The sequence below is a fragment of the Perca fluviatilis genome, chromosome 22 (genome assembly GCF_010015445.1).
Source record: "Perca fluviatilis chromosome 22, GENO_Pfluv_1.0, whole genome shotgun sequence".
In the NCBI taxonomy this organism is placed as follows: domain Eukaryota; kingdom Metazoa; phylum Chordata; class Actinopteri; order Perciformes; family Percidae; genus Perca; species Perca fluviatilis.
Window position 1 is genome coordinate 12,534,745 of NC_053133.1, and position 12,679 is coordinate 12,547,423.

At 41.7% G+C, this 12,679-nt stretch overlaps 1 protein-coding gene across 2 annotated transcripts in view; it reads right to left on the bottom strand.

Moving 5' to 3' along the window:
• Positions 1–12,679, bottom strand: part of tpk1 (thiamin pyrophosphokinase 1) — an 82,311-nt gene that overhangs the window by 16,988 nt on the left and 52,644 nt on the right. The window contains exon 8 of one of the 2 annotated variants that reach the window (XM_039790044.1): positions 7,394–7,502. In XM_039790044.1, coding sequence (XP_039645978.1) covers positions 7,394–7,502 — 109 coding nt within the window. Of the gene's footprint in view, positions 1–7,393; positions 7,506–12,679 lie in introns of both variants that reach the window. The other variant, XM_039790042.1, reaches the window with a different exon arrangement.

A 12,679-nucleotide genomic window follows, 5' to 3' on the forward strand; every position in this document is an offset into this window, starting at 1 on the left:
AGGTAAAACCTGTAAATTCCTATTGGTATCTAATGATGGCTACTGAGAAGTAGATGGAGAAGTCAGCAGAGAAAAGAATCAGTCACCTCTAAGTAAAATAGTAATTATAGAAGAGACTGAATTAGCATAGGTACAAAAGTAAGAATTATTGATTGATTTTATTAAGTTTGAGGGTTGAATTCTTAAGATATTACCAGGATACACATTCCCAGGTCCATCAGTTGCCAAGCCATCAAGCAGGCAGATTAGGAGTTGGAGAATAACTACTGTTCTGCTTATAAGACTGTGAATTTAATTTTGTCCAGTCTGAACTATGATTTGCATATTTCCTATTTGAAAACACATTAGAAAAGAAAAATCGCTTCTTCAGCAGAGAATCAGCCATTAGTATGAGAGTGGAGAACGCCTTACTCCCCACCTCCAGAGTGACATTATTGCATAAGGGCTCCAAACCATAGCAGTCGGTGGAGCCAGAAACAGAAACCCTGAAGCATGTCCTACTCTTTGGCAGATGTCACAAGCTGCAAGAAAAGTGCTGTTAAAGTAAGACCAGGGCAGGAGGAGCAACAGCATCAAAGAGAAACCATCCTTGACCGCGAGTAATCGTATCATTTTTCTTAATCATCTAATTTAGAAGAAGGTGGATGCCTGGTTTGAGCAAGATTGCTTTATATATAGCAAAGCATCAACATGAAATTTTGTTTTGCTATTATGACACACTACTAAGATTTAAAGGTACCCTGTGGAGTTTTCTTGTAAACAAAGTGTCTGTTTATGTTCAATATTTCATATTTTGTGCATCATTGAGGTCTAACAAACATGTTAAATGCATGTCCTTTCAGATTTTTCTTAAAAGTTTGAAACCTGCATTGTTTACCTCAATGTTTACTAGCTTGAAGTCTTCTTTTCTTTGCCTTTGTTGGCATATAAGTGCGTTTCTGGATAATGTTACCCTCACCTGTTCATCACTGGAATAGTAGAGAGCATTGGCTAGAATGAGTAGTTTGACATGTTGGAAAAAAGTATGAACACAACATGTTGTGGTATTACATGGGGCCATGTGCTGGACAATTTCTTGGCCAGGCACAGTTACTTCCTGGAGTCTCTACTAATTACCTGTCAACCCCACGGTGACATTACAGGAAGTCTCTGTATGTTTGGCTAAGAAATAGTTCTACACAATCCTCCATTAAAATAAAACACAAATTGTTTAGGCTAGCTGTTTCCTCGTGTTTCCAGTCTTAATACTAAGATAACCAGCTGCTGGCTGTAGCATCCAACCGTTTGCAGGATAGTGATTATTTATTTTTCTTAATGGGCCCTATCTTGCACTCAGCGCAATTGCCTTTATACACCGACGCATGTATCATTCCTATTTTGCACTCGACGCACAGCGGACTTTTCCCTCCACAGACGCACGTCGGTAAATTAGGGAATGTATTTGCGCTCCCGGGGGCGGTTCAGCGAAAAGAGGAGGCGTGTTCCGGCGCTAACGTTACGTGGTGCTATTTTGCAGTTTCAGAAAACAATTCCGCCACTGACCAGGAAAAACCTGGTCTAAAGTCAGTGGCGCTAGTCTAAAGTCAGTAGCGCGTTATTCAGATGCTATTTTAGGGATGAATGCTTGGCAATAATGTAGCGTGTGCACAACGCGCATACACTTCTCTCATCTACAGCAGTTCCCATTTTTTAAAACCATACATAATTACAAAGAAAAATATTACTGAAAATGCGCTTCATGTGTTTGGATAGATCAGGAGGCACTTTACAGTACAGTCCTCAAAAAGTCGCAGCATTCTTTGTGGCTTGTTGTGTTTTACACAACATTTCCATGAATCATGGATGTGTTGATGACATAAATGAGGAAATATTAGAGGACTTAAGGAGACGTGATGTTGAACTATGGTGGGATTGGACACTCCGACGGAATCTGGTCCGGGAGTGGCAATGCGCGATGCGCTCCTGATGGAGCGGGTGGACGGAGATGGAGTGGGCCGGCCAAGACGGCGAAGGCATTTATTACTTTGCCGCATCCCGGACAGCTCCCGCTGGCGTGCGCCAGGCAAATCCGCCGTCATAATAGCAATCCGCCATGGAACAAGCGCGCCTGCTCTTAAAGGGAATGAGAGATGACACTCTGATTTGTTATTTTCACGTTACGCCCAAACCACACCTAGCTACTTCAGACCAACCCATTTAAGATTTGCGTCGGGCGCATGAGTCATTTATCCCGCCGGTATAATAGCAACAGCACCCGAGATCCGCCCACAAAGCTACTTGCGTTTTGCGTTTCACACTTGCGTTTCAGATCGTTAAAATAGGGCACAATAGCTTAATAGAGCAACGTATCCTCTTCAATCGTGAAGAAATATTGCTAAGATTTAAAAAGCTAATTCCATGGTTGTGGGGAGATGGAGGACAGCTTCTTTATCTTCTTTAGACGTTACAGCAACCCTGTAATACTTTAATAATAAGCAAATATATAATTGTTTTGCTGACTGAGAAACCTGTGTTCACCCTGCCATGTCAAAGCTAAGCAGTGGTACACCTACGTTGAACCCTGGTCAAGAGCATGGTTGCAAATTCAAGTTGGATTGCAAGAATTTACCAATTTAGTCAAACATGCAACAGATGTGCACTGCTTCTGTCTGACATAGGAACATGATTTACACAAGTATCAACAGAGATTGGGTAAACAGTAAATAGTAGGAGGTTGAGAGGGGGAAGTCAAACTAGAAGAAATAAATAACTGGATGAAGCAGGTTTATTGGACAATCTACTGGCAAGCATCTACTGTGGTAAATCGTCCTAGAGAAAGAAAGGGAATACTTGCTGGCCTATCAGCCTACAAACTCACTCAACTGCAAAAACACCTCAGCTGTGGTAGCTGGTGTAACCTGATATCAAATAATTGGAACTATAAAAGTAGTGAGAAGAGGAGGATTAAATGAGGGAATCACGGAACAAGAACGTTTTGTACAAAAAGGAAAGGCAAAAAATACTTTGTTGGAAATTGACTACATTACAGCCGAGTTAGTACATAGCTGTGTGTGTGTGTGTGTGTGTTTGTGTGTGTGTGTGTGTGTGTCATCACAAATGACTAAAGCCTGCCATGTCTCTTTCTCTCCCTGTCATATGTCGTCACATCATAACCTTTCACCCTGCTCTCACTTCTTTCCCAAAAATCCCTCTTTTCTCTCCTTGCATTTCCATTTTTCTAGCGGTGTTGCTCTCTTCCTGTCAAGCTCTCCCTTTGTCTCTCTAACACCCCGTCTTCACCTCACTCAACCATTCTATGTGTTGCAAGTGTATAAACAAAATGTGTTAGTGAGTATAACATGACCATGTTGTTGCAGCGATAGAATTAGTGCTGTGAAAATGTACATAATGCTGAGTTTACTATGCAGGGATTTAGGGACCCCGGGAGGAGTAGCTACTGTTACAATACAGTAGCTACTCCTCCCGGGGTCAATTACAACAACAACAACAAAAATTTGAGAATTTACACCATAGAAGTGCGTGTTTCACCATGTTCAAAGATAGTAAGACAGGTTTAACCGCAGGGCTTTAAATTACCTTATTATCTTAGGTCATTTAATTTACTCATGCACTGAATGCAAATAATATAGACACCTCCTTAGAAGAAATGCTGTGATCCTATACTGTATTCATATTTACTGTATTGTATAAATTATTAGTAATTATCACACAAAAATACATTTAAATAGACTCAACAACTCTTTGTGTGTATGTGACATATTAACATGAATTTAAAGAAAAATCATAGATAGGAAATCAAGGAATATTGCCCTGAGCTACTGTCCAGATCCCACACCCCATCTTAAAATATATGCACGAATGCGAGCTCACTCATGTATGGACACATAGACACAAGCGATAGCACGAAAAGCAATATGTTTGCACAGACAATGACCGTATTTACTGACAGTTACCAAGGGGGATTTTAGAGCGGATGATTGAAAATTAATGCAACGTACAGAAGGTGATAAGTAGCTCAGCTGTCAGAGTATCTAATAATGAGAGGGAAGATAGCAGGAGTGTCAGGGAGAGACAGGATGAGAGCATATTGGAAGGTAAAGGGGAAGAATGAAGCGAAAAAGGAAATGGCAGTTGTGAACGAGAGACAGTGTGAATTAGTACAGCTTAGTATGTGAGTGAGAGATTTACAGTATGCGAGCTCAGAAGTCCATCTGTCTCTCCAGCCGGACTCTCATCACCACATTACATTCAAAGCACTTTACACAACATACACTGCCCTCTTGCATGGCTATTAGCAAATAGCCCTCACTCCATTATAAACTTGACACTCCCCTCCTACATTGTTACCTCTGCTACACCGCAGTCACTTCATTATTTAGAAGTACACTCCCTTCCTTTAGTATCATTACCGCAGTGCAGTCCTTTCATTAGACAGCAGTTTCAACAAAGACTCTCTTGAGCCACGGCCATCCACGGCTCGTGATGTTGCAGATTGCCCTTCCTCCTTCCTTTCTTCTCCCTCAATGCCTCACAGGCTGAAGGCTCTGAAGAGTTTGCTATGCAAATCCTGTGCATTCAACCTCTACTGCAGCACTGGGTGATACAAATAAAAAATCTATATCACAACTGTTTTATATATTTGCCTTGACAATGGTAAATTCATAAGCACTGTTAGCTCTCAGGCAGCTACAACACAACCACGCGTCAAAAATCTGCTAAAATAACCATGTTTTCAGCAAGCTTAGTCATTAAGGAATTAACTCTCATCTGTTGCATGCCTTTGTTTTTAGGATTAACACAAAAAAAGGAAACTTTGTCCTCAGGGTGTTGGAGTTTTTTTTAAGAACATTAACTTATTAGACACAACAACATGAGCAAAATGAAGTTCGTTACTTGCTCCTGATGGCAGTTTCTATTCTACTGGTAAGCACTTTGCTTTCCAGCTCCCACGTCAATGTTCAACTTGAAATGCCTGATTCAAATGTATGTTCAATTTTGTATGCCTCAACTGATGTAACGTTATCTGCAAACTGCTTCAAGGTTCCAGTAAAGTTGCCACTCTGCTGTCTCTGCTGTTCCTTCATGTCTTATTAAAGGATCAATTCAACAAAATGACAAAAGCACATTTCCTCAACTGGCATCTAGCTAGATTTTCTTGAGGTTATAAGATATCCACCACTAAACTTCTGCCACTACTCCGATACAAGGGAGGTGAATGGAATGTTGCTTGTTGTGCTGCTGTTTCCCACAATTTTCTATGTAAATGTATACATGTACGTATAATTTTAAAAGAGATATTGTGGTTTACTATTTTCCAGTTTAAATGAATAACAAAGTAAATCTCACTGACATTTGTTTCAGTATGACATCATAAATACCAGATGTGTAAATATGTGCTGTTGAACCTTTTAGACTTGGTGTGATAGAATGTTTTCATACATGTGTACTGTGTCTGATTTGATTTCACAACAATATCAATTATTAAACAACTAACATAAAAAATGAACACATGATATAATTTACTTGGGCAAATGGTATTTCAAATCATCCTGCACATTCCCCTGGAGTACAACCAAGTTGGCTAATAACCGACTACTCATCCCACATTTACGCTCTAGATCAAAACACCATGAATCATTGCAGAATTTTATTTTTTAAAGCAAAAGTTAAAACAAGCTCTGGATGCAAGTAAAAAGTCCCCTTTGGGGCAACAAGGCTGTAATGGCTGACAGCCCAAAATTCTTTCTTTATAGGAATATCATATATTTTTCATCACAGAAAGGCTTTGAACGTGGGGGATCATTTCAATGGACTTCTAACTCGAGAGTGGCACAAAGCTGATTTGGGCCCCTGAGCAAGTTGCTTTGAAAACCCTGCACAGACAAGACGCACATTTAAATAGTAAAAACAAATGAACAAATCAACGAAAAATAGTATTACAAGATGCACTGTTGCTATATGAACGCTCATACATACAGTCAAACATGAAAAACTCCTCATATTCCTAATTTTTGTTTCCTATTCTGGTCTTTCCTCCCAACCCCAACGGGAAATCATTACTTCCAGCCTTCTAAATATGCATATGATTAATTATGCATCTTGTTATCACTGGCTAATCTGCATTGGACTCTCCATGTATAAAGTCCCTCTCATTACCATTCAGAAGGCCATCCAGGTGTGCTCAGTAAATATACAACACACAGTAGCTGATCAAAAAACAAACACAAAAAAACAAATTAATAAACGGAGCACACACACACACACACACACACACACACACACACACACACACACACACACACACACACACACACACACACTTGCATATTCAAACAAGCAGACAGACAAGCATGGACACACAGGTGTGCTCTCTCAAGTGTATAGACTCCCAGAAACATACACACATGCATACACAGACACAGAAAGGACACCCACCAAGAATCAGACACATTATGCAACCCCACTGACAGAAGGTCCAGGTTTCCCTCGTACTGGTGGCAGGATGGTTTGTGCCAACTCATTAAGAATACAGCTGGCCATAAGGCTTAGAGCGGGGTAAGAGCACAGAGGTCCTCAGTCGGGTGTCTGATTGAATTTCCACACAATGTTCAAGAAAATAAAAAGCTCATTGTGGCATCTACAATGTTCAATATATGAAAGCTGTCTAAAATGCAGTTTCATTTGACTGAAGCAAATTAAGCATCTGTTCTTGAATTGGAGCTTATCGTGCGTGTTGAAAATTCAGTGGAAGTCAATTCCACTGTCAACTGTATTGTTAACTTACGGTAAAGCGTAGACACTTGTCCTCTCCTTCACCTGAAAACCTTATCTTTAGGCTACATACCGCCACCAATCTTCCTAACATGTATCTTGGTTATTTGGCTCTATAGCAACATAAATAAGAGAGTGACAATTGGCCTAATGACCGGTATAAGATTAGATAGCAAAAATATGACGGTTTCACGGTATTGCAATTACAGTTAATTATTATTATTTTTTTAAATGTCTTTAAAAAACTTTTTTTCTCCATTATTTTTAAACACACTGCATAGGGCAGGGAGACGGATTACTAAACTGCACTTTCTGTCCTTGACCACTCATAAAAAACCAGCTCATACCTTCGGAACAGTATGACGGAAAATGTTAGTGGTTCTAAAACCTTGACTTTATCAAACCGCGGTGTACCTTGGAACCGGTCACCGGCCCATGCCTACTCCCACTGCCTTTCCCTTTATACATCCCTTTCCTCTGTCCTGTGCACGAGCACGAACGGAATAGTGTTGTGTGGCTTTTTACTGAGCCTACAAATAAAGTTCAGTTACAAGGAAAGTTGGAGACTAATTATAGGCTGCAGAGCATCATTCAAATGCTAAAAATGAAAAAAAGGACTCACTCAGGTTCCATTTCAGTCCAGAAGTGCTTGTTTGGCAGGGTCCACCTACTGGAATGAGGCTGCACCAGTCACCCTCCAGGCCTGTGTTCACCTCCAGTTTATGGCTGCCCTGCTGACACACAGCATAAATGTGAAAATAAGTGTGTGTGTGTGTCTGTGTGTGTGTGTGTGTGTGTGTTTTTTGTGTGTGTGTGTGTGTGTGTGTGTGTGTGTGTGTCAGAATCGATGACAGGTGTAAACAATGAAATAGAATAAATAAATAAAAGAGAAAACAAATGTGGAGCAAGACTTCTTAACTATTCCAGACCCAAATGAGAAACTGAGACTCTCTGCCCAGGGACTAAGGCTCATTAAAATAAATGATTGCACGTGTCAATGCTGCAACCCAAGGATACCCTGCCATTTTGAATTGCAGTCCATTTTACTGTGTGTCACAGGGAGTCAAACTATTATGTACTGACACCCCACAACAGTACTAACAACCAGCTTGTTTAACTTGAAAAGCAGTTAGTGGTTGTACAGTTATTAATTTTTCATTTAAAGTCAATGGGCAGAACATAGCACATGTTATTATATTATAAAGAACTGTATCTATTGATGATGGGGAGGATGGCTGACTTTGTTAAGAGATGTTTTTCAATGGTATGTGAAGGACAGGTGAATGTGTTTTTGAGTTACAGTGAAGTCTTTCTGAAGTGCTCTACAAAGAAAATAAATATGAACAAAATGTTAAAAAGTCACAGTATCCCTTTGAAAAACTAGAGCGTAGAGGGGGGAAAAAAAGCATCACACAGTGTAGGTGCAAGGTAGTGTCACTCTTCAGACTGAATAATGACTTTTCTCTGAATGTACTGGTTATAATAAAGCCTGACGCTGGAATGTAAAAAGGTCCAAAAAAAGTTTCTCTCTTTCAAAGCACACAGAAAAGATACAAAGAAACACCTCAAACTCATTACAGCACATATGAATGTATTCGGTAGGGAAACTGCTTGAAATATAATAATTATGTATTATAAACACTTTAAATATCTGCAGGCTACAAGTACCATGTAGGCTCAAACTGTCATACACCCAAGCATAAGTACAAAAGACAAAAAGCATTGACAGTTAGAACTTAGATCAGTCATCTAAAAGGATCACACAGACAAAGACAAAGACAGCAAAGACTTTTTCAATTAGGAGTTTGAAATCTTGAAAGTGTGATATGTTGAAAGCAGAGTTTTTCTTTGCTTGGCTTCCTGGAGCTGCCGAGCCAGAGGGAAGGAATAATGGGAAAATTCTAAGCGTTGGAGCGTTTGGTGTTCAGGAAACATCCCTGAGGTTGTTTTCTATACATAAACACAGTCTCTTTGTGCAAGTGTCAGAGTTAAGAGTGTGCGAGCAACAGAGAGAAGGAAAAACAAATGCACGTGCACACGCTTATGTACAAACATATGCCGAAAAAAGGCTTCAATCAGGGTGATAACGTACCTTTTATGGTTGTAGAGCCAGCTGCTAACTGTGATAGCAACTTCTTAGTTAAGACAGCGAGAAGAAGATGGATGAAGATGGAACTTTAGTTGTTAAAAGTGGCCTGGTAACTTCTTATGCAGTGGTTTTAATTCAAAACTAAGTATGAGTAGAATTTTACTGTTAAACGTTTTCGGTTTTAATTTAGTCATATTTCCTTTGTGTTAAGACTACAACAATTTGGTGGTGGCTTTGAGTTCCAATTTAAATGATTTTTGAAAATATTTTAAAAACTGCATAAATACAAATTAAAAGGCAAGCATGTTATCAATGCTACCACTAAAAGTGAATATGTTTGTAGGTGGTGTGATATGCAAACAGGCCTATGTGCATAGTACTAACAGAGAATAAGGAATAAGAAACATACAGTAAAATAACACAATGGGCCCTATTTTAACGATCTGAAACGCAAGTATGAAACGCAAAACGCAAGTAGCTTTGTGGGCGGATCTCGGCCGCTGTTGCTATTATACCGGCGGGATAAACAGGCTCGTTCGAGATGAACTGCGCCTCGCCTGTAAAGTAGACGAGAGCAGGCGGCAGCAGCCGGGGGCGGGGACAGAAATCCGCTCTCAAGTCGGACAGTTTTCCAGCTGATTCCAGCAGCCTTCAGGCTGAACAGGAAGTGACACAAACACTGTGGTCCGTTCGGGTCCGATTCCGATTTAATAAAATGTTATCGGACCCATATATCAGCTCCTACACAGTCTCCAGTTGGTTTTATTATGACAGAGTAGCTCTCAAAATGCTCTACATGCGATCTGTTGCTGATTTTAATTAACAACAGACTGTAGATGATCAGTAATCTGAACAGATGTAGTCTCTCTGACTTCTAAACATCACTATCAGCCACACAACATGTGTTCTGTACAGAATAAGCTTTTAAATCAGACAAATCGCAGTTAAAATCCCTCCAATTCAAAATCAATAAAAAGTTTATATAAAACGTCATCATGTTGAGTCGATTCTGAACCAATCAGCTGTTCGATCAGCTGAGAGGCCGGCGTTTCCCAGCATGCCCTGGGTCCACCTGCGTCCGCCTGGCTCTTGCAGTTGGTGAAAAGCAACCGCGCTGCCTGTCAGTACCCGATCCGTTCCACCTGCACAATCCGTTCTGCGCATGTGCAAGATGACACGTATGCCATGACGTAGGCGCAGATGATAATGCTGCGTTCATTCCACCACCACCACCTTGGAATAACGGCACAGCTTCCACCTGCACGATCTGTTCTGCGCATGCGCAAGATGTTCACACGCTAGCCTCCAGCTAACGTTAGTTAGCTAATAGCTAATTCGGCGGACCGCTAGGTGATTATAGCGGCTTGCCGTTAGCCTCCCCCGGGAAGCTAACGTTAGTTTAGCTAACGGTTAATTCGGCGGACCGCTAGGTGATTATAGCGGTCTGCCGTTAGCCTCCACCGGGAAGCTAACGTTAGTTTAGCTAACGGTTAATTCGGCGGACCGCTAGGTGATTATAGCGGTCTGCCGTTAGCCTCCACCGGGAAGCTAACGTTAGTTTAGCTAACGGTTAATTTGGCTAACCGCTAGCTGATTGCAGCGGTCTGCCGTTAGCCTCCACAGTTAAGCTAACGTTAGTTTAGCTAACAGCTAATTCGGCTAACCGCTAGCTGAGACAGCATGTAAACTTTAAAAGACCCTCAAAATAAAACTTGAAAATAAACGTTAACATATATAACAGCTGTTACGTCAGTTCTACTTTACTTGTGCTCATTTAAAATACAATCACTCAATACTTGTCTTTATTGTTATTACTGTAATGTCTTAATTTAGCTGTAGCTTGCTTTTCCCATTAAGTTTAACTTAACGTTATTTTAGACTGAATCTAGCTGCAGAAACAACGTAAACCAGTGGGGCGGTGCCTCATTTGAGGTTTCGGCATGAACGACGCACTATGCTTCGCGCACGTCATAGCATACGTGTCATACTTGCACATGGCAGAACGGATTGTGCGGAACGGATCGGGTACGGTCAGTACCCTATCCGTTCCAACCTGCAATAATCTGGTAGATAATGGAGAGGTACTGACCGTACCCGATCCGTTCCACCTGCACAATCCGTTCTGGCGATGTCAAGCAATGACACGTATGCCATGACGTAGGCGCAGATGATAATGCTGCGTTCATTCCACCACCACCTTGGAATAACGGCACAGCTTCCACCTGCACGATCGTGTCATCTTGCACATGCGCAGAACGGATTGTGCAGGTGGAACGGATCGGGTACTGACCATTGACATATATATTAATGGACCAATAGACCCCGTTGCTCTGGACGGAGACCAGTGAAGGCTATTAGAAGCACTTTTCCGGTGATCTCTTCCTTTACTGCGCAGCCTCCAACTGACAGAGACAACGTAAATGTGACGTGAGCAACGTGTCTGAAAGTTATTAGTCTTCTGGTAGCTGTGCCAAGAGAAATCTCAATCATTTCCAATCTTACAGAGACGGAGAGTGTAGGTATATGTAAGGAGATAACATAAGCACAGGCTAATTATTGCTAACTAACATGCTAGTTAACATTCGTAATTAAACCTAAACAGCTAATGTAAGTCGAAACTGCCTGCGAGCTTCTCCTGTACTATACGGTAATTCCTCTACTGTGCGACAGTAAGTCACTTAGTTATGACACAATCGTTAGCTTATTTTTACAAAAACGTCTGCTACGGAGCCATAACATGAGGTACAAGGTAATGGAGCCTTTTATACATTGTCGTGTTTCTTTAGAACTAAACAATGGACAAATAAAGTCTTTAAACGCTTCAGATGTAAAGTTATTCGCAGTCAAGTGACGTAAAAAAAAAATGGCGGTCAGTGGAATGCTAACAAGAGGTGATACCTTTGTAGCAACAAAATGGCACCATCGGAGGTTTGCGTTCAGAAGCGAAGCTTACCCCCTTGGTACTGACACTGCCTGCGTCTCAGAACTGCGGCCGCCTTGGTCTCGTGAGATTATCGTTGCCCTCGTGTGCATGACGTCAGAGCAAGTCGGGATCAAGTCGGACACAAATCTAACCGGCATGCATTGGGCGCCGATCGCCGGTGATCGATTCTGCGCAGATCTGGCTCATCTCGAACGAGCCTAATGACTCTTGCGCCCGACGCAAATCTAAAATGGGTTGGTCTGAAGTAGCTAGGTGTGGTTTGGGCGTAACGTGCAATAAACCAATCAGAGCGTCATCTCACATTCCCTTTAAGAGCAGGGCGCTTGTTCCATGGCGGATTGCTATTATGACGGCGGATTTGCCTGGTGCACGCCAGTGGGAGCTGCCGATACGAGATGCGGCAAAGTAATAAATGCCCGTCTTGGCCGGGTGGCGATGTTGCTGCGGCCTCTCGGGCGCGTCTCCTCAAGTCTGGAGAGGATTGCTGCAGCCATGGAGCGTGGGCCTCCAAACGCACCACCTGCTCCTGTTGTGCCCCTTCCTCTTCCCCCCACTCCATCTCCGTCCACCCGCTCCATCAGGAGCGCATCGCGCATTACTCCCGGACCAGATCCCGCCGTAGTTCAACATCACGTCTCCTTAAGTCCTCTAATATTTCCTCATTTATGTCATCAACACATCCATGATTCATGGAGATGTTGTGTAAATCACAACAAGCCACAAAGAATGCTGCGACTTTTTGAGGATTGTACTGTAAAGTGCCTCCTGATCTATCCAAACACATGAAGCTCATTTTCAGTAATATTTTCCTTTGTAATTATGTATGGTTTGCAAAAATGGGAACTGCTGCATCCATTTAGATGAGAGAAGTGTAT